At 51.5% G+C, this 23,035-nt stretch overlaps 1 protein-coding gene across 1 annotated transcript; it reads left to right on the top strand.

Annotated features, from left to right (window-relative positions):
- Positions 1-1,354: 1,354 nt before the first annotated feature.
- On the top strand, positions 1,355-20,938 carry LOC122386059 (the record flags this gene model as incomplete). The annotated part of the gene is made up of 2 exons (XM_043374840.1): positions 1,355-1,857; positions 20,749-20,938. Coding segments are annotated over exons 1-2 (394 nt in total), but the record flags the coding sequence as incomplete, so codon positions are not given.
- Positions 20,939-23,035: the final 2,097 nt, after the last annotated feature.

The following is a 23,035-nucleotide window of genomic DNA, read 5'->3' as shown; positions in this document are numbered from 1 at the left end:
TATTTCGTGTTATCGAAGCCTTTGCTTTTGAAACGTCAAACGAGGCGAAGCTGTAAGCTTTGGCATGAAAGTTTTCCACAAATTGTCAACTGCAAGGTTTTTATTCTTTGAAAGTCAAACAAACCGATGACACTTATTTAAAACACGAGCTATATTCTGCGAAAGGTTTTTAGAAGATCCACCTCGAATGTTTTTTCCCTTGTCATGTTCTAGAATAAGATCCATGAATAAGTCCACGAGCGATGAACTGATCAGTTGAAGACTATGAAAATCGAGAAAACCAGACCTTTGGCCGTTGGCGGCCCGCCGGCCCCTGGTGACCGGCCCTTTAGCTTGACCTTAAAAGGGCACACGACTCAACCATTTGTTCGTGCTTTCGAATGCCGCTTACCGCTTGCCACTACGTGGCCCAAAAGCCGAGTTCGAGTCTCGAGGAGGGTATTAAAACACCCCTTCCTCGCTTGCGTCGATGTTTACTATCGGGTCACCTCAAGGCGCGGGTCAGGATGGGGGGGGGGGGCGTCCCGAGCCACACAGCTCTCCTCCCATGCCCGGCTAGGCTCCTAACGGCTGGCACTATCTTGGACTTTTTCCATGAAGCTGAATGCTTTTTAGAATCGTGACCATTGACCAGCAAAGGCTTTTTGGATGCCGTTTGGTCGAGCTCTGCAATGTAGGCATGTAAATGGCTTCGGTTGTATTATCGGCCCCTGTAGATAAGATGCTGGCATAGCAATTTCTGCTTCAATGAAGTTGACGTGGCTGATGGTTCCGCCCCCTCTTCGAGTCTGGGAGGTTGGGGTTCCCGCACGCCCCCCCCCCCCCCCCCAGTTCCTGTGATCTTTAGTGACATCCTCGTACTTTGAACCGACCCTTACAAAAGCACGTACTGTCTTAGATATATTTGTCGATCATTCGAACGCCCCATTTTACTTTTGCTCTGACAAGAGCCGAGCATAGTAGGGGAGGCACGCCCCCTTTTGCCCCGCCACAGTGATGCTAATTGCTACTCCAGCTGACAGCTCCACCCGACAACGGCTCGTCGGGACAGACCATTCGCTGGATCCGATGTCATCCATCCGATCCCGTCCCCTTCAGCCTCCCTTGACCCCCCCCCCCCCCCCCCGATGTGTCCTCTCCAGAGTCCAGACGCTCACCCACGCCCCCTCCTCTGCCCCGCCCCGTCCCCAGTCTCGCGGTCGCGCTCGCACTCGGCGGTGCACCGTGACGTCACTACCCACGTGACCGCGTATGTCGGCGAGCGACAGCAGAAGACAGTCGACTGCGGAGTGCGGGTGGGGGAGGCGCGGAGGCCGGAGTGGATCGTTCCGCGGTGTGCGGTGTCGCGATGGGGCACTGGTTTGATGTGAAGTGCAGTGTTTGAGTGTTTTGGTGTCGGCGTTATTAAGTGAGCGATAGTGAAGCGAAAACACGGTGGAATTACCCGAGCATGGCGCAGAACAGCTAGAAACACAACCGTAGCGAACGAACGAATTGTGTCAGTGCAACTGCAGGCTATCATCGACTTGACATGGAATGACGTGGCTCTAAAATTATGGACTTTGATATTCTAGTCTAAATTGAGCAGTGAACACGCCGTGTCTCAGCTGTGGCGCCGTCCTCTGACCCGCGGTGACCGGCGACCGGTCAGCAATGGAGGAGGTGCCGGTACGCCGCCGTCCGCCGCTGGGGCGCCGCATCAGCCGCCGGCTGTCCCTGGTGGTTCGTGTGCCCTCCCTGCTGGCCACAAGGGCTCTGAGTCGCTCACGAGAGTCCATCAGTGTGCTGCCTGCGCCGGTTGTTACCACCAGAGCGTTCCAGGTCACCGTCCAACTGCCTGGAGGAGCACAGCGCACGGTTAGTTATCGGGGGAGACAGTGGGGGGGGGGGGGAGCATTCAGACCCGTCACAGGTCAAGCTCCCAGTGGGGGGGGGGGGGGCGAAACACTATCAACCTCTGTGGGACAGGGACTTGACGCACAATCAGCATAAGAGAGATGGGACCCGGACATGGTCAGTCTCTGAGGGGACTACCGGGTTTAGAGTTCTACGCTGATGTCCGTGAAGTTGGCGACGTCGCCTGCAACTTTTCCAGCGACTGGATGGGATACGGCACACGGTCAGCCTACCATAGGAGGCAGCGGACCCGGGATACGGTCAACCTCGGAGTCTGAGGAATTTACAAAGGCTAAGCACGGAGTGGGACTCCGAAGCTCGGTCAATCTCTGAGGGCCGGCGCGTGAAAGACAGTCAACCCCAAAGGGGCGGAGTGTGGCGAGTTGTCGGGCATCAAGCGCAACGGTTAGGGAGCAGCGACATTTATCCAAATTCCAAATGTTATATCCCCGTCATTTTTTTTTTTTGCTTTTTGTTTTTGCGGAGTGGGCAGGGGGGGGGGGGCGCAAACGGCTCGAGCAAGATATGCACTGAACTAATGCCAGTTCACAACATCCCTGCTGTTCTCCAATGAATTCTTATCTGATAACTATCGGCGATTATAAAGCGCGGGCCGGCCCGCGGTAAAAGTAGGTGAACAGCACAGAAAGCGTATCAGAACTGCTAATGCGTCAATCGAGTCTGCGGCCGTACCAACTCGAATCCTGCAAATGCTTGTCGACGCACTCGTGTCAATAGATAGGAGATAACGTTTGAGGACAAAACCACTTTCACAACTCAAAAGTGTTCAGTGACTGCCTCTTGACCCGGCAATCAGAAAGCTTTGTAGTCCCGCTTTGAGTCACACATATGTGACCATGCATTTCTCAGGTAAACCGTAAACATGCCACAGAGAAAACATCTTCCCTAATCCTTGATGTATATTTTTTCATATAGGTTCTTATGGCTATTAAAAATTCCTCATGATAAAGGCAATACCTATACCTGAAAATTTAGCTTTACGCCGTCGCCACAGGATCTGGCAGTCATCGATCGTTGGATTAACTCCGACTGGTTTCGGCTTTTGGTCCCGGACGGACTCTTTTCGGGGATGTTCCACTCACTCACTCACTCACTCACTCACTCATTCCCTACCCGCGATATGTTACACAACTGTAATCTGCTCGGCGCTGAGCGCTCGACAAAGTGAAACGGGCCCGAGACTGATGTGACTGCGCCGGCGACTAGGAGAAAGGTGTAGCTCATAACATGGGCAATTAGCATTGGCATATCCATATTGACAGGGGCGTAGGCAGGGGGGGGGGCCACTGGGCCATGGCCCCCCCCCCTTGGGCGCCGAAGGCGCCCTCCAATCGCGAATGCAATTGTGATAGAATCGAATCGAAAAACAATCGCGACTGGATACGTAAGCCTATAGGATCGCTGCATTCCTGCCCACTGGTGCCCTCATTTGATCGGTGTACTCCTACCTATTGGTGCTCTCCTGTAGATAGGCGCCCTCTCACCCGAAGGCGCCCTCTTGTAGGTCACCACCCTGCTACACATTGCTACCCTTCTGCTGGTCGGCGCCCTCATAATTATTGGCGCCCTCCTATCTATTGCGCCCTCATGTGAAATTTTGATGGCCGCCCTCCTCCCTTTGGGCACCCTCTTGTTGAGTGCCGTCCTTCTAGCCATTGGCGCCCTCCTACCTATTGGTTTCCTAGTCCCTCCTGTTGAATGCTAATCGGGGCCCTTCTACCTATTGGCGCCCTCGTGTTGATCGCCGCCCTCCTAACCACTGGCACCTTCCTGTTAAATCGGCGCCCTCCTCACAGACGCCCTCCTGTTCAATGTCATCCTCTTGGGCAAAGGCGCCCTCCTCACCATTGCCACCCTCCTATTAATCGTCACCCTTCCACTCATTGGCGACTTCCTGTTGATGACCGCCCTCCTACCCTAGCGACCTCTTGTTGATCGCCACCTTCCTATCTATTGGTGCTCTCCTGTTCCTTGCCGCCCTCTCACCCATGGTGGCACCCTCCCTCCTGTTGATTGTTGATCGGAGCCTCCTTACCTATTGGCGCCCCCCTTTTGATCGCCGCCCTTCTACCCATTGGCGTCCAAGTTTCGGTGATTGAAGGTGCTCAACACTGTATGCATCTGTGAGAAGGTCATGAGGGCTGGTCGAGGTAATTTGGATGAGAAGCCCGAGAAGGCTAATCGATCTCATGAGGAACAGCCCTGTTATGGTTTCTCTTTCTGTTGTTGCCGCCTTCTCGTGCGCTTGTGTTTACGCACCTCGCGCTCCGGTATCAATCCGATATGGTGATCTGGTGTGTATGCCACCGCCAATAAACTTTTCTACATCGTCACCATGGGCAAAGCTTTCTATACAGCTTGTGTGGCACCGGCCCCACCAAACCTTAGGTATTTTTTACACCTTCAAATTTGGTAAAAGAGCGGGAAGAGCTTTGAACAGTGAGCACGCAAAAGATGTGCCTAAAAAGCGGAGGAAAAGGTTGTTTTCAAAAATTTCGCGCGCCTTCGGCGCAGCATTTCACAAACTCTTCTTTACTAGGAACTTAGTACCTATGCCAATAACTTGCAACCTTTTTGTCACGTGTGAGATGAACCCGCGCCAAGAGGTTTCTTCAGACATGCGGTTAAAAAAGATCCGAAAAAGGTGCCACTACGTTACGAGCTTCCGTTTTTTTCCTGGGGGAGAGAGGGAAGTGGGTGAGCGGGAGTGGCACACCTTTTGGTGCATTGCTCTTACACGTGCTCTAAAAATGCAAACCATAGTCGCTAAAAGCAAGGTCATCAGGTCATGTCAAGTGACCTAACTTAAAAAAAAGTTTTAAGCATTGTCACTTAAGCTGAGCGGGTGACTTGATCTTTTTTGGCCTGGAGTAAAAACAAAATACACACGATGCCAAATCAATGCAGCATAACCTATATACCAAGTCACGCAAAAAAAAAACTGGTGGCGTGGTAAAAAAACGCCTCCACCCCCCCCCCCCCCTGCTGAGCGGATTTTTATCTCGCGACCGTATGGCGCCCTCCTGGGGTGAGGTGGCGCCCTCCAAACCCTTGGCCCCCCCCCTTCGCGATTTTCTAAATACGCCGCTGCATATTGATACAGAGGGGCATGTGCTTATATTATAAATAAAACAAAGATTACCTACGGTATGAACCCAAATAACAATTAGTTACATCCTCCTCTGATTGATTGGTAATTTTTATCATCGCGAAAGTATGGGAAGCAAGGTACAATCTATCTGAAGATGATTTCTGAAAACTTCTGTAAAGCAAGAAAAATAATTGATTCCTGTTACTGGAAACGTAGCCGATCGTTTGATCGTTTGAGTCCCAGTAACGGCGGAACACCTTCAATTGGGGGGGGGGGGGGGGCACTGCCGACTCTTGGTCCCATTCTCTCCACGCAACGCCCATAGGGCTTATGTTAAAATGCCAAAATCAAAGGGGGGGAACGGTGCCCCGGTGCCCTCCCCGTTCCGCCGCCTATGGGACTGACTGGATTAGGTATTATGTACGCACAAATATTTTACCTATACGTTAACCTATCGGAAGGACGGAAGTATGTACCTACTGTGCCTAGCTTACCTATATACCTTTCGATGCGTCCCGTATATTGTCACCTGTCGAGGAGTAGTTACATATTTTAAATCCTATTTATGTTTCATGTGTTTAACTAAATTAATCACCATGACTCATAATCGGTGTATTTCCCGGCTGGCCTGGTTTCCAACTTATTTCCCGTGACCCGTCGTCACTTACGTTTCACATGCATAATTAGCCGGAAAATAAAGACTGTGAAACCTCATCAACTTCGTCTTGGTGTGTTATCACGGCTATAAAAATATCGTTTAGTATAATTCATATTTCAACAACCGTATTCCCATATTTATTTCTCTGAACATCTGCTGAACTAACCTGCACGCGCTGTCCGTAATGCAGCGTCATGATGCGTTATTTTGTTCATCAACCGGTTCAATGTCGATAAACGTTTAATTAAGTCTTTATCAATGAGTGCCGGCTGCTATCGATTACGATAATTCGACACGATAGCTTTCTGACACGTTGCCGCTGGGTTATTGGCGGTCTCGCTCATATCCGTGGATAGAGGCTGTGCTTCCAGCTCATACCTGTCCGCTGTTACGAACACGGGATAGGCGGTCTTGGTCACAAAAATACTTGGGGGAAGCGATCCTACGAGGTGATGGTAAAGGGAGTGGTTGTATGTAATATAACGGGGAAGGATTTATTACTCGAAAGTAATTAACTTGATCCTTTAAGAAATGGATCCGTGTGCTTCCTCAGTGGCTTACCAATATGCAGAAAAAGCGTCTGGAACAGAAGCAAAATTCACTGCTCTTCGTCGTTGCAGTGAAAAGAGTTCCATCACGCGGGCGGCTATGCAGAAAAACGTCTCGCCGCTTCTTATCCGTCACATTTGACGACAACCGGACGCTGCACTGCATTTGCGTTTCATTTCCTGCGTCTCGTATCTCATTTGAGCCGTATTTGCGCTAGACACAGCGGGATGGGGAGTGGGGACGGGGGCTGTCCGCGGTTCTCGGGTCCCACACCTCCGAAAACAGCCATCCGTCAGCCGGCGCCCGCGTCAGTCAGAAGATTGGCCGCACCACATCTGTCTCAGCGGCGCCACGACTGTTATCCCAGCCGGCGCCGGCGACGTGCGTATCGCGTGCGATGCTGCGAGACAGAGCGGGCTCTCTCTCTCTCCCTCTCTCCCTCTCTCTCTCTCTCTCTCTCTCTCTCTCGCTTCTCTCTCTCTCGCTGTCTCTCTCTCTCTCCCTCTCTCTCCCTCTCTCTCCCTCTCTCTCTATCTTTCTATCTCTCTCCCCCTCTCTCTCTCTCTCTTTCTTTCCTCTCTCGCTCTCCCTCTCGCTCTCTCTCTCTCTCCCTTTCTCTCCTCTCTCGCTCTCTCCTCTCTCGCTCTCTCTCCTCTCTCGCTCTCTCTCTCTCGCTCTCGCTCTCTCTCTCGCTCTCGCTCTCTCTCTCTCTCTCTCTCTCTCTCTCTCTTTCTCTCTCTCTCTATCTCTATCTCTCACTATCCTCTCTCATGTCTGGCTCTGTTTTTGTCTGTTTCTATCCGTTTTCCCATATTTCTCCCTCTTTCTCTCCCTCATTTTCTTCCCCTCCTCTCTCCTCTATTTCCTCTCCAATTCATGAAAAGTTGTGGGTAAATAATGTCAAATATGCCACCTTTAGGCCTAAAACTAAGATTCCCTCCTATTCCTCTGGAAACGTACCTATTCCTGTTTTCTTTATTGTTTCGCACACCGTGATGTCTCCGACCTACATCTGCTCACTTTGGTTACATACCAACACGGCGCGAATTTACCCTGCTCCACACTCCGAATTCACTGCGCTCCATAGTCTGATTGTTGGTCGGTGACTGGAGTGCTCCCGTTGTCCCATCTGCCGCTCGCGCAGCTGTTCCTCGCGCTCTGTTCTAGGCTCCGCAGCCGTGCTGCTGTTACCTCTCCAGTCCGACATTCCCCAAAAGTCGGCCGTCGAGTAACCGTTCCGCGGATATGTGACGAGGAGAGTGGCATGCTTGTCGCTAGGTGATTGGCAAGCATCTGGGTAATTGTAATTTTCGTTTATTGTTTAAGGTCATGCACACATTTGTGACATTTTTCGTCAATAAATGTTGTTACCTAACTCCGAATTATTTCGGGATTATATTTTATCTGTCTATGCGTAAACGTCAATTTCACTTTCGCAGTTCCACTTCCGCCGAGCTGAAACACATGATCACTGATAAATGATCAGTTGTTAAAGCCGATCGCTTTTCGCACTGTGTTAGCTCACCTGATTAACTATACGCCGCTACGCCCAGCTCATGATTAACAACCACTGATCTGAAATAAATGAAATCGCTATTAGCAGCGTATCGGCTCGATTCGGTCGGTAAATTATACGCCGCCTTTCCAATCATCTCGTACGTTAATTACTCCGAGAAAATCCACCTTTTTGACGCCTACACTGGCCGTTCTTTCGCAAGCCGAGTCTCCGTCCAGCGACGAATTTCGTCGGTGTCGTGAAAAGATTGGGAGAGGCAGACGCCGCGATAGGGACCTCGATTTTCACTGGTTCTGAGCCGTTCTTTTGACTTTGGTTCACGGAGGCAAATGGGCAATGGCCAAAGTTTATTGGGATGCACCGTATCGTCCAACCCGGGAACGTCTCGTTGCAAGACCGTATCGCCCCAACATCGCTCGATGTGTTCTGCTGTCGATTGAACGGTTCAGGGTCAGTTATTTCCAGCCTCCATTGTTTGGGCTTTCCGGTATTTGGCATTTAGAAGACGCCAACAAATCCACCTGATGCGGAGCCTTTCGGGCAAACAAGGTGGACGCGTCTCACCTGGGGTGCTCTAATGCCAACAACCCGAATTAGCGATGGCATTAAGTAGGACATCGGTTATATGGCAGCTGTTTACCGGTGGGTAAACTGACGAAGAATCGTTTGCCGTCCACCCACTCACCGGCTTCGGCTGCCTCAGACCACCAGCCACGCGCAGACAATCAAGGCTGTCGACTATTGAATGAACCCCAGCGACCTCGCCCAACGATGCCCAAACAGTAGACAAACGCGCAGACTGGCGGCGGACAGGTCAGTGTGACCCGACGCCTCGGCTGTCAAACACCGATCGCCACTTTTGCCGACGCCGCGCCACGCTGGTGGCGGCGGCCGTGACACGTTCGCGGCGCGTCTGCGACGTGCGTGGCGCACAGGCAAACATGCTGTGTCCACGCTGCTCACGCACACCCCGTCTGCAGTCCTTGGCCGGTGCGTGGCTGTTGGACGGAGCCCCCTCCGCGCCCCCGTGACATACTCGTATGTTGGGTCACCAGGTCGGGTTGGACACAGGGCAGCGAGTCTGCCGTCATCACCTGCGAGACCTGCAGGAGATGATCGATAAATGACAGACATCTCAGCGGGTGGGTGACTTCATGTTTTCTCGCATTGTTTGTTTATAATTAGTCGGTAGCTTGGTCAAATTTGATTTCAACGTAACAGATCACAACAATGTAATACACTTAATTAAAATTAAGCTTGTCGTTCATGAGGCTGCCCTTCGTTTTTCTTTATTACTTTTCATTAAATCGCCTACGCGTCTTTGTAGCTTTTTGCTCCAGTCCGATTTCCTCATACTTCCTTCCTGAATGGTGTGTCACCCTCCGTTTGACCCATTCCACGGTGACACGAGGTCCGCAGTTGGGGGATGCCCGGCACCCCGGCCTTGGAGAGGCACTCAGCGCTCCGTGTCGCTCGACGTTATCGGCGCTCCAGTAGATACCATCGGTGCGTGCGCCGGGCGGCGGCCGCTGCCGTGATGCCGCCGCGGTGTCGCGCGGCTGATGGCTGACTGTTGGACCCTCAGAGCTGGATCTAGTGTCCGGAGATGCCAAACGCGCCAGCCAGTCCATACGGCGGCTTGTCAATGACGAATAGCGACATACCTACTGCCTGGCGGATGCGGAAGCTGTGCTTTTTGCTAGGCTTAATTGAGGTGCTGTCTTTAATTGAAGTTAGTTGATACTTGATGACGGGCATGTGTGGCTGCTTGCAGTCGTTGATTGTCGATCGTTTATCACTTACGTACTGAATGCAATCACATGGGGAATTATATAATAAAGCTACAACTCGTATGTTTCGGGTTTCGACACTTTTGCTAGCGTGCCTACATACCTATCTCCTATTCAATTGGCTTCACCGCATCAATATAAGCAAGTCATCAGCAGATTTACTCGGTCGCACGCGCGGCATTAATCCCACATTAGTGGGTCGAGACTGAGGCCTTGATGATTGATCCAATCCGACCCGGGACTCCATAGAGCGTGCTTCCGCTTCCTTTGGGCGTATGCAAACCAGAAGCAATCCTCTTACCGAGCCGATCGTCCCCGCCCCGCTGGCCCAGATAACGTACGCTTGTGTCGCCGTGTGTCGCGCTATCTCCGCGCCACTTCTTCCAGTCCTCTATTTACCATGTTGCATATGGTAATCGTGCGTGCTGCGTGTCCCAGTTTGCGCCCCGCTATGGTGGTTGGCTGACTACCGCGCAGCCACCTGTTGGTGTCATTTCGATCGCAAACGACTGTCATAAAAGCTTTAATCTGCATGAACTCGGCGTGAAAATTACAGTGGCGAAAGAGAACCATGCAGGGCTGTGATCAAACATTGAATGGCAGTTCCTTTGTGTAAAAGATAACGCTGTCCAACAGATTGACGCTGTCAGAAACAATAGAGAAAACAGCAAGTCAGCGAGAGCGACAGACATTCTGTGGCGGTGTGCAGACCGACCCAGTGAAAGGTTCGCTTCGCCTCTCCCACTTCTGGTGTTATTCAAAATGAATGGCTGTTTGCCTAACGACATGAAAACAAATGGTCTAGTGTTTGGCGACGCGAGCTCGACGTATTTGTTGTGAAAACGCCGGTCCGCTCTGGATTCAGAGTAGGCGGTGTGCTGTGGTGGAAGCGTGGAAACATTATGTTTATGCATGTGATCGTTAAAACGCGGACTGGTGTAGTTGTGGTGTCCGCCACATCCTTTATTTGAATGCAGCCACCTCTCGCTACAGTAAGTGCACGCGCTATCTGAGAAGTTTCATCGTACCGTGTGAAGGGACGGACACTCCTTGAGAACGGCTCCTTTTCTTTGTTATTGTGCGGTCTTAATTCATTTGGTCATTTCCTATGCAATCTGACAATCAAAGCGCAGTCCTTGAAAATAATGCTGAGATTGGCAGACATCCACTTATACGCACACGATGCAGTCCAACAAACTGGGATCGTCGACGCCTACCTTATTTATGAAATGGGTTTGTTCAGCTCAACAGCAAGCAGTGTGGAAACCACTGATATCAGTACATCATAACGTATGATATAGCTTTGAGGCTTGGTGACTATTTTGAGCTTGATCAATGACTCAATGTATTTGGTCACACTTCTTGGGGGCTTCCAAACGGCGCCGACCAGTACTCGTCTGCAGCCACCGCCAAACGTTCAACAACTGGCTGCTGGGGTGGACGGCCCGACTGGTATCTGGCAGCAGCACCTGTTGTCCATGAACTTCAAAGATAAGCATCTTTTAATTAGATAATGTTTATCATCATTAGATAAACAAACACTCCATTTATAATAAAAGAAGGCCAACAATAGCTCGAGAGAACACTATGTGGCGTCTGTGCGGCCCGTTGTTATATTATTAAAAATCCTAATTTTATCCGTGTGCGGGCTGCGCGAGCGACGGTGCTACACCATACATCATCGGGCAGGATTTGACCCCGGCCATGGGTCGTCACCCCTGCCACCGGTGGTCACGACGGGTCAGCGGCGGCGTCGGCAAAAGCGCCGTCCCGGACGGTCCCGCGGCCCGTACCTTACCGAACAGAACCGTCCCGTAGGCCTAGTAACTCATCCACCGCAATGAGTCGCATCGTTTCGAACCTCGTCGAGCCGCGATGCGTCGCTGGCTGCATCGTTCCTTAATCGGCCGCCCGACATCGGGCCACCCTGCGGGCTGTCCCTCCCGGTTCGTCTCATCCCCGTCCCATCATCTCTGCCACTGCCTGGCACGGCAGGTCAGCCCGAGCTCTACCAGCGGCAAGTAAAGACACCTTCCCGCCCCGTCCCTCCCCGGACCTCGCTGCTGATTGCTGAGTTCGCACCGTTCCGGATGGCACCCGGTCGACCGCACAGTGGAGACCGGAAACCACCGGCCCATTTCGCTTGATCGCTCGTCGCCGCCCTCCCACCCCTCCCCGCCCCGTCGACCGCACCACTGACGTGTTTCTTCATATATACCGTCTGAAAAGCGATCTTTATATCGTGGAAGTGTGCCTAGAAGCGCACGTCGCACGCGAGCGCCGTTTTGGCGACGACGGCCCGCCGCATGGCTCGGACGTGCCTCTATCTCAGCGGTTGCCATCTGACGTTCTTCGGAGCAGAGGAACGCACTGCGACAGCGAGTGCGGAACGAATCTACGGTTTCCGATAACGACTATATGTAGCGCACTAGCGTGGAACAATCTTTTGTTTGGATTCTGGAAAATGTAGTTGTGTGAGTGTGGTATCGAAGACGATTCTGTAGTGGGTCCGTCGATGAGCGCCGCTGCCGCTACATTCGGTGCAGACCAAGATATATCAGAGTCTGGAAAGCAACACTGGAAGACTGTCTGGTGTATGCCGTCCCACAAAATTGTCCCAAACGGTGGATTCGGACGGGCTTCAGTTTTCTGAGCGTTTAATGGGTATCCCAGAATGTCGCCGATTTCCTTCTTCCAATGACGCCTGGCTTGGCCAGATGCAGCGACACCAGTCAGTCGGTGGATGGGCAGTATTCGGACGGCATGGGACGACAGACCGATCTGCTGATTTAGAAGCCCTCACTGCTGTGATTGGTTGGCTGTGAAACGAGTGCGTTCTGCTGCCTCACCCCGAGTTGTGACAAAAGGCCTACGGGACGGAGAAATTTGCCGATCTGATTTACAATGCAAACTGTCCCATTACGGTGACGGGGAGGGGAAGGGGATTTGTGGACTACCTTGACATACAATCTAGTTTACGACCAAGATACCGCAAAGAGTTGCACAATACCTACACATGCAGCTGGGAGCAGCTGTAGATCCGCGGACCAGACGAAATTATCTCCAATTTAATCTAAATTGAATGACACTCATCTCACAGTGGGACAGAGGCGGCGAATGTTTATCCGGGCGAAATGACCGCCGTCGCCGCTGGGTGCCGCAGTGAGAGTGACTGTGGCCGCCTCCAAAGTCGGCTAACTGCTCCGCGGGTCAGCCGGCGGCGCCCCGGCCCGGTCGTCGCGACCTCCCCGGCGGCACGGCACCGGTCGACCGGGCCGGTTCCGGCGCGACGCCACCGGGACAGACGGCGTCGGCGGCGCGCCGCGAACGTCGCGATAATGGCACAGCACGATTAATGAGCGTCAGATTCGCCTCAGCCGCGCCGGCGAACGGTTGTTTGATTTACGTGCTGCTCTCGTGGTCAGGGCGCGGCTGCTCCATCGATTATGTCCTGGTGGACCGAGACGGGATGTGATTGGAACCGAACGAGAAACGGTACCGGCGTGATCCAAAGACACACACAATGGAAGGATTTGTAAGGGACTTCACTTCGCAAAATGAAATCAAGATGGATGACTTAGCTGGCAGTGGGTCAGTTGTCTGAAAAGAATTGCAGCAATACGCTTTACCACAAATAAGCCACAGATGATTATACTAATGGAGGATAGACTGTTTATGTGTCGACATAATAAATGATGAAAGTGAATCTTATGAGAATCGCCGCCAAAGTGATTTGTGGTTACGATTCACTCAAGGCGTCGTCATTATCCACCGATAATCTCCGGATGCGGTGAGATGAGACGCGTGTGGCGGTGACTTTTAGTAAAATAAGCTTGGCTGCGACCGCCTCAGCCCTGGCGTGTTGCACCAGAGAACGGTTTGCAGAAAAGAGAAAGCCCCTTTGAGGGAGCTGTTTTACAGCCAATCAAGAAATAACACGCAGCATAAACTGATATGCTATGTTCTGAATGAATGAATGCATGACTGGAAAGTGACTGTCGAGGAGATGAATAAATTGTGCCGCCAATAGGCTCGCCTGGCATGAAAGATGCTTACGATATTTTGACAACCATGTCCACTGTTTTTGCCTTATAGATTGCAGAGATAGTGATTTAGAAAGTTCATTAACGAGCCGACCTAATGCAGCGCTCATATGCCATGTGCAACGACATTTTGGTTTCGCATTTTTGCAGTTGTATTCATATTTCATATGCACATCGCACAACCCGGGGAAAAGTGATCACCATTCCTACGGCGTTTTAGCTATGGCTCCGACTGCTTTATACCCTGTCTGGGTGAGGTGAACAATACTTCCCTGCTGGTAATTGGTGATGCATGACCCATGATTGGCAGCTAAAGTCTCTGACCCGACCGTCGGACAGCGCCGTACGGACTGGCTCGGCGGGCACAGGTTACGTCCGTAAAGACCCGCCGTCGGCCGTGGGGTCAGCACCGTCGCCCCTCACACACTGAGCATAAACGCCAGCTCGTCACAGGATGTCCCAGTGGCACCGATTTTAATAACAACGTCCCGTCTCGTCACCGTGCGACATGCAATTGGCGACAGCTAATCTGCACTTTTGTTGCACTAATTGTTATTGCGTCGAAACCCAGGCGGGGAAAAACGGCTCATTTTGCCTCCGATAATTATGGTATTCCGTGTACGAACTAGACCGGAAACTGAGCGATGGAAGACGTTTTACTAATGAGTGTGTTGTGTTCTAGCATGTTGATAGTAATCAGCCAACGGCAATTAGCAGTTCCCCATGATTGCGTACGGTTCTTTTCATGTTCAAATTAGTACGGGAGTGGTATATCTTGATTAAAAGGGTTTACACCTGTCTATTTTCGGCTGTTGTCGGGTATGTGACCGGCAGCTGAGCCCACCCCGGTCCCAGCCGCCGGCCGGAAACGGAGCGGAAGACTTCGGTCGGCCGTCCGTCCTCCGGGGTCACCGGCACTGGGTCGGCACCCTTTCACTCGCCGCGCTGACCGTCGTCATCCGGCGGAGGTGGTATCGCATCGTGTGCCGCCGCGCCTGCATGACGGTCACGTCAGCAACCCTCAGACGCGCCGGGCTGCGATCTTTCTTCAGCCGGCGTCTTTGCAGTCTCACTACTCCGATGGTCATTCGCCTCTTCTGGCCCAGTCCTCTCTGCAGCTATTCAGTTTTCACGCCACTTTATTGCATGATTTTTATGCTGTCGGAGTGTGGGTAAATACCTAATGTTTTCTTGTCAATGAGCTGGTCGATGTCCGTAAAGAGATGCATTTTTTCGCATTTATGTAATTGCTAGGAGCTATTTGTATCTTTTAACCTCACGAGTGCTGATAACTATGCTCATGCCACTTGGTAACAAATTTTGTTGCAGGTGCCTCACCGCTGCTACAGCCCACCGCTTTTTCAGTGCATCTATTGGAGATGGGAGCCCTTCCTGGCCAAATCCGCTGCTCGAGCCCCTCGCACTCACGCTGCCATGCCGCCCTAATGCGTCGGCACCATCGCAGGTCACTCTCCCTCGCACCCACCCCGACGCGCGATGCCCCGGAGGTCGCTCTCTTGCCGCGGCCGTCTGCACCAAGTGGGTCGGCACTGCGCGAGAAAGTGTGCAGAGTGGCCTGGGGCGGCGGAGGTCGGCAGCGTGTCGTCCTGCCGTGGCCCTCATGACTGTGGAATGTGGGCGGTGGTCGGCCCGGTGTGCTGCAGAGGTGCTCGGCGGGTCATAGCCCGCGGCCACGGATACACGAGAATGTAGATGTGGATGCGTGGATACAGAGAAGCGTAGCACTGCGCTGCTGACACTGTTGCTTTGCAACTGTTAATGGTGGTCAGCCGGTTGTTTCTGCTTATGTGAGTGCTTGTATTTGCTACCGGGTCGTTGGATGAAGTCATGACTTGTTTTGGTGTCGTTCGATTCAGGGTAATATGTTCGTGTCCTGTCCATTATGCTGTTTCATTCTGATGAAACTGTTGCTGTTCTGTGCCAAACCCTTTTAATGACTAATTAGTACGCACCATCTTGAGTCGGGCTGACGTAGCTGGCGACCGTCTCCGTTCGGGTGCGATGCCAGCGCCCATAATGGAAGTCGCGGCAACCGATGCGGTTTTTAATCTGCAGTTTGGCCGTCTCAATGGACTTTGCTCATGAAAGCAGACGCGGCGTGGAATTTTCGCAACCGGTTTCTCGTCTGCCACCGTGTGGAACTGGCTGCGAGTGTGGAGCACATGTCTGCATACCGATCGTGTGTGTTTGTAGGGCCGTCTGACACCGGGTGTGTCGGGTGATCTGTCAGTGTCTGGCGCGCTGTGACGGACAGTTTGTCTCCGTCGCCTCTCACCAGCCGCTCCCCGGCTCAGCCAGGAGCGATCCGGACCGATTTCTATCGTAACTCAACGGGTTTCTAAACTTTGACGCTTATCTTATTGTTGACGCCAATAGGAGTCGTACCTAACTTTTCACATCATGCAAACTACATGCAATTGGGCTTTCACTTCAAAGGGCCTCCTCAATGTCGACAGATGACTGTTCAGGTTTCCATGACAAAATTCAGTAAACGTCGAATCCTCCGCTGTTGCCAAGCACGTTTGCGTGAGTTCCATCTGTGCCGCCTCTGGTGGCCCAGTAACATTGCTCCGGACACTGGACGCTAAAACAGTCCAGTCACTCTCCACAGAGCGACAAAGACTGACTCGTGACCGACCTGGCTACTTGTGGGGTGGTCCAAATCGTTGACAACCGTTCACCCCAGTTACAACTGAAGTCCGAGTCAGAGCGGCTCGTGTCGTGTCGCTAGTGACCGTTGCGCCCAGATACACCATGCTAGATGTAAATGGAGCGCTGGGGTAGGATGAAAAGACTGAAAAGGTGCACACTCAGCGACCTCGGACTTCGGAGGAATTTTCGCTTCGGCTGGGATGCTTGCTTATTACTTATGTGCAGCTTCACATCCTATGTAGGTAAGTGGTAGACCGTTCTGTCTTGATGTGTCTCGTCACCGTCGCGACGGCACATCATCGGGTAAACATCCTCCGACGTACTCGAGACTGAAGGACTTACACGACATGCAGGGTCTGACGTCACGATCCTAGAGGCGTGACGTCACAGTGTCAGACGCCAGCTGGCGTCAAACAGTTAGTCGCGAACGAGCGGATCATTACTGAAATGAAAAATTGGGGCTGATGAGAACTGGAGATGACTTGCGAACGCATTTTACTCCCATTAACGGGGTGGAAAGATATGAGGCAGATGCCTTGCCCGTGATTCGATTAATTTTGGCGGTAGTTAGCAAAGCCTTTATGTTTTACCGCACCGCTATCCCGTCATTTAATCGGAAATTAATATAAAATCCGCTATTCCAATCCATGCGGTGATGGGGGATATTATAGGAAATACCCAAGAAGTGTCGTTCAAATAGGATTATACGATCTCACTTGCATAATTTTGTTATGACATGCAGCTTGCGAGGGGTACCTAGTGCAACGCTTCTCACGCATCCTCGGGGCATCCATTTTAAAGGGACCCTCCCACCTTCAAAAAAGTTAATGAATTGGCATGAAAGTGATGTCGCTCGGTTCAGAAAGAGCGAAAACCAATATCTACCAAATTTCATTGAAAAATATTCACCGGTTTTCAAGATATTAGACTTTTACTTTTGTTTACTTTTTGGGATCTCCGCTGTTCCTAGCGACTTTTTTTGAAAGTGCGGCATTTGTTGCGCGCAAAGTAGCATATACCACCGCGTGCTACCAAACGTTTTGGTAAAAGATTTAAAAATCGTTAGATCTCCGTTGACGTCACAAATTCTAAGGGGGCATACCAATGCATTAGCCTCTTAGAATCCGAAAACTGCAAGTTTGAAATTCCATATCTCCGAATTAAAGCATTTTTCGATGTTGTGAGTGCCCGAACCGGTATTTTCAGGCCATGGCCACCAATATGGCTATCTCAACTCAAAACTAATGTTAAGGTGGGAATGGGATGGTCACTTTAAGTACTGCTTACCTACTTCAATCACAAAACAAATATGGTGGGTAATCCTCAAATAAGACCTCATCTGTCATCACTTCATAATTTGACATCTTGGTGACATTATTTGGTGTTATTTTGCGGTCAGAGCAATTTTGATCATTTGAAGTGCCTGCTGAAGTGGTGATCTCGCCACCCTTGCCGTACCTTACCTTACCTACAGCTGGGTATCGATCGATATAAGTGTTTCGCAGTTGTCTCCAGATAATGCTGCTTTACAGTCTTTATCATCCTGTTCTATGTATGTAGGTCTTGTTTCCAAATACAGTGCAGAATGCTATCTGGTGATGCCATTGTCTTTGCGGTCGTACATTACTGATACTGTATTTACTGATTTTACGTCACGCGAATAGACGATAGAGATGCTGTGTAATCGGCATTGCAGTCACTGGTGTTACGCTCATGTTATCAGTTGAAGTCTCCCACCCTTTTCCCGTGAAGGTAGCCTGAGTTCGCTGCTCGCTATGTCATGTAACATAATAGCGCATAATAACTCAATAAAACTTAGTGTTCTATTGTTATTAAGCTGTCTAGAGATGTGTTCAATGCTTCTCCGCCGAGTAGCTTCAGGGAAGCGTCAACAGTTCAATACAAATCAGCAAGTTGACTGGAAAAGTGCGTGGCGTATGTGTGAAAAGGGAGGCTTTGACTTTATGTGACCGAAATAAAGAAGGAGAGACATGAAAGTCACGAAGCGTGTGCTTCTTAATCCAGGCATTGCACCGTGCACGGCTCTAGTTAAATTGCAAAGGGGCTTAATAGTGTGAAACTGCCATGAACAAGCGTCCTTGGCTGTTATTTAAGATCTGGTACCAGTGGTCTTGATTGCTCGTTAATTGCCGGAACTGGGGATTACACACAGCTTCTTTTTTGAAATATTCAGAAATAATAGTGTCGGTATATACGGAACGTCACAGAAAACCACAGTCCTGGATGGTTGGACCTTTTCAATTACGTTTATTCTCCACCTTCATTAATTTGTGATGCCCCCCCCCCGTCCGGCAGTTTTATTTAATGCTTTATGATTCGCTTCGTCTTTGGTGCATCTGAGGCTCTCCTTGGTATATGGCAATTGGCAATCCTCTATCGTTTCTCGCCGCTCGAACCATGTCCCCAGCCTCAGATGCTGCGCTCAGTCCCGTCATTCAGTTTTACCTCCAGAGCCGTATACCATCCCGGTGGCGGCGGCTCGGTCCCGCCCTGTGCGTGGGGGCCGCACCGGTGCGGTGTGCTGGCACCAAGAGTTCCCAGCTGTAAATCAGACTGAGCGTCCCGCGCCGACCGCTGTGGCCCTTCAACAAACGGACTGTGGACTTATCCATCAGCGACTCAGAGCGGCCGTGACGTGACGGTGACCACGTGACGGTGAGGCGTCACGGAACAACGCCCCGGCGCCCGAACGGTCACCGGTGTGGTGACGACGTGACCGTCACAAGTACCACCGTCACCGTCACCGTCTAGAGCTGCCTCCCTTGACAGTTCGTTATATCTGTATCACACCATATTGTTTCTAATTATGTTCATTATGTTAGTTACGGTCGCCCGTCTTTCAGTGTTATACCGTTTCCGCCAGCATTACGGCCGCAACCGTCTCCCGACCAGCTCTGCTGACTAGTGACTTGTGACGTTAATTCCAAGTCACAACCGTTTGTTGCGGGACACACCCCCTGACCACAGCATGACCGTTGTTATGGGCGCGTCGTGACCTCTGCTGGGACGCCAGGGCTGCCCCGCTGGCACCGGCGGCGGCCCGGAAGGTGCCGTGATTTGTGATGGGAGCTATGGTGGCACTTGTAACTTTGCACAGTCAGCTGGAGGGAGACCATGCCGACTGACAATGCCTCTGTGCTATGGGGCTGAATGCTGAGAAGTGAGGGCTAGGTCGGGCCGATTGTCAACTGCCACCGTTTGCGGTGTAGGTGGGAGGGGCTGGGGTCAGCACTGGCGGTCCCACCCGGGGTTGGAGGCTTCGGTCCATTAGCCCGCGACCTACATGACCACAACACAAGGCACGCCGGCAGATTGACACAACCACGACCCCGAACCGAGACGGGGAGGCGCCGACTGTGTATCAGGGGGGTCTCGATGTTCAACGACATGAACTTGGATCCGTATTTGCCATCGTTCCGTCGAGAGGCAAAAAACGCGACTCTTACCAGACGTCACTGAGGTGGTATTGGTGTGAATGTCGTGTGCGTGATTTGTGTGTGCTATGATGATGCCATGCCATGTCCACTTACCCTATGTTTTATCGGTTTTATCTGCTTTACGTGTCAGGTGAAAAGCCACTTTTTGCTGTGGACCTTCGATGAATACATATCTGATCTGATCTGACAAGCGCCAAAATTGGTGCTGGGATGCAATATAATGCAATGCCATAGGCGACATAGAGGCGGTAAAGTGACATTTGGCCTGCAAATGGGTGTGGCCGTATAAACGCCTTCCCTTGCATGGCTGCCGGTGCAAATGGGCTGGATAAGGATTGACTGGTTCCGTACAGGAAACGAATATTTTCCGCTTAGTTCTTGCTCGTACTGACAAGGAACTAGCTTTACAAAGTATATTACATCAGATTCACTCAATGCACACAAAATGTGATTGGTCCGAGTTTGGAAGGCAGCGAGGTCTTTCCACCCTGGCTGGGCATCGCGCGCACGAGCGGACTCGATGGTGGGCAAGTGAACTAGCGCTTCTCATTTTAACCGCTAGGTGACGCGTCAGGTGCAGGAGTCTCCGGTCCGTGTTTGGCGCTCAGCGACTCGGGGTTCGGCAAGTCGTCTAGACCACGTCTAGACCACGGATCACTGATGGCCGTCGCTAGGGAGGGGGGGGGGGGGGAGTCGGGAGTGCTTTGGCACCGCCAGTGACATGTTGAGACATTGACACTGCAAATTGTGAGCTGATTTGCTGGTATCGCCTCCTCGTCCCTCAATAGGCTCGGTGACACCGTTCGGTACGGGGGGGGGGGGGTGCTTCCAGCTCGATTCTGACCCCTGCCCCCCTTTCCCCTCAATGCAGCTGTTCTGTGGCACCGATCAATCGATGAGAGAATATTCTGAGCTCTATTCTGACCCCTGCTTCCCTCGATGGGAGAATACTCTGAGCTCTTTTCTGACCCCTGTTCCCCTACCCCCACTCCACAGCTACTCGGGGGGGGGGGGTATTTTTAGCTCCTCGCTGACCCCTGTCTCCCTCCACAGCTGCTCGGTGACACGGGCCAGTCGGTGCGCGGCCTGGTGCGTCACCTGGTCCGTGAGCTGCGTCTAGTCGAGCCTCTGTACCGGCTGGCCGACTCTCTGGCCGAGGTGGACCCAGAGGCGGAGGCGTCGCTGCTGGAGCGGGAGACTCTGCTGCTGGAGGAGGGCCGCCTGGAGCACCATCCACGGGCAGGTGAGTGAGTGGATAAACGGATGATAGGATACGCAATGGACAACAGCGAGCACACAACAGCGAGCTGTCCTTGCACTTCGAGCTCGGCGCTAGTCAGGAGGGACAGATCCGGCTTAGTATGGGCACTAGCGTCTCGTCTTCTAAAGATGGTGGAAAGGAATTCGCTTAGAATTGCACCTTACCTATATCTGAATTAGTTAGATTGGAGCATAACGCTATGGGTATGGTCAATGCTTTCATAAGATAACAGGAAGGTCTAAGTAGGTATTCTAAAGAAGATTGAAATGACCTTGAGAAGCAACGTGCACCTACCGACGGTAAACTACGGTGAATACACTACGACATAGTTGAGGTTAAGTAATCGGTGCAGTTTTCTCAAGTAGCAATTTGCTTTAGGAGGTGATTATGGATATGCAAATGAACGAGACGTTTATGTGGAGGGGATGACAAGGTTAGTCTGAGATCCCGGATCTAGCCCGGTCTAGCAGCTCCACTTTGAAAACGCTTCTGGCCTTCCCTTTTAGTTTAAAGCTCAATAATTTGACAGTGCGACTCTCAAGGAAGGCTGGTAACGTCCGCACTCACACCCGATAAATGTTGAGATTGACTGCTTCCGCCCTTGAGGTCATTTGCTGCAGTTACTGGTGTGCACTTTTCCCACTCATTTGTCGTCTGTTAGTCGTCCACTCAGGCTATCGATACCTGGCTTACCTAGGTCACCGGCCAAAACGAATGACAATGCAGCCAGCCGAACGCTTAATTTATGACAGGCGTTGTTAATTTCACGCGTTAAGCGATCTAAATTAGACCCAGTGCCGAAAAAACTGTCCCTCTGCTCGAGTTCACATGCGTTTGTGCCGAGATCTCGGCACGGTCCTTCATAAACTCTCGGTCGCTCGCAGCATTCCAGAGCGGTTTTTCTGCCATTAATTGACGGCGGGGTCGGGGGCGGCGCCCCTGTCGGTGGGAGGGGTGCGCGGGAGAGGGGAGGGGACCCCGTCGGTAAAGTACTCGGAGCACCTGTTGGAGGGAGGGAACCGCAGTCTTGTGGAGTGAAAGGGTCGTAAAAGATGTCCAGCGCGCATATCTTGACCGGTATATATCGGAGACGCCGCGGAGATGTGGGCTCGTACGCTCGTGAATCGTGGTTCCATTGTTCGATGACAGTTCCGCCTAACTTGGGCACTTCCCTATGACCTATTGCAACCATACACAATACACATGATGACGGAACTGAACTTCGCATCTACTCAGACATGTGTATATTTACTCTTCAGTGGCCGATGTCCCTGCAGACAGTGAACCGTAAATCATTGCATCAGCGTCATTACAGTAGCTTACCGAGGACTTATCAGTGACGAAGCTGGGCATTTGAGCCCAACGAGACTCATATTTTCTCCCTGTACGTGCGACACTAACTGACCATGTGTCGAACGTTGATCAGATGTGTCCTATACCGAATGCTATCTAAACATTATCAGTTCACTGACTTGCAAAAGGAGGCGTGCACCCATAGATGCACTTCTCCTTGCATCGTCACCTTAATAACGTGAAGCACAATAACGCGACTCGACCCATTGCCTTTAGCCATCTCACTGATCACACGAGGACAAATGTTAATAGGTAGATGAACCGACCACAGCTCCCGTCTGTTCTGAGTTTAGCAGGAGTGAGATCAGCCGAAAGGGAATGATCGACTGGAGAAAAATACGAACAGTATAAAAGACTCGTAAGACTCGTAAGCGCCAGTTTTTGAAAATATGCCCATTATTTTTAATTTCATTTGCATTCAAGCCAATTTTTGAGTACATAAATTCAATTTTCCGTGTACCTACAGTTCCTTATCCCGTCGGTAAATATAAAATCTGCGCTTCGGAATCACATTTACATATATGTTTCTTAACCGGATCCACGCACAAAGTCCCCGTCCGTTCTTTGAAACCACCCTGATGCCCGTGAGCAGAATGATTGTCAGACCTCCCACCCTCTCTCCTGTCCTCCCTGCCTCTCCGCACCCCACTGCGGAGTGTGACTGTGGTGGAGCCCCCTCTGCACGTCCGTCAGATGGCTGTTCCGATTACGTCACACACTCCCGAC

This window comes from Amphibalanus amphitrite, unplaced genomic scaffold, assembly GCF_019059575.1.
Source record: "Amphibalanus amphitrite isolate SeventyFive unplaced genomic scaffold, NRLGWU_Aamphi_draft 000239F_arrow, whole genome shotgun sequence".
NCBI classification, from domain to species: Eukaryota; Metazoa; Arthropoda; class Thecostraca; order Balanomorpha; family Balanidae; genus Amphibalanus; species Amphibalanus amphitrite.
Note: the sequence above shows the minus strand (reverse complement) of the source record. Positions and strands in the feature narration are given on the sequence as shown.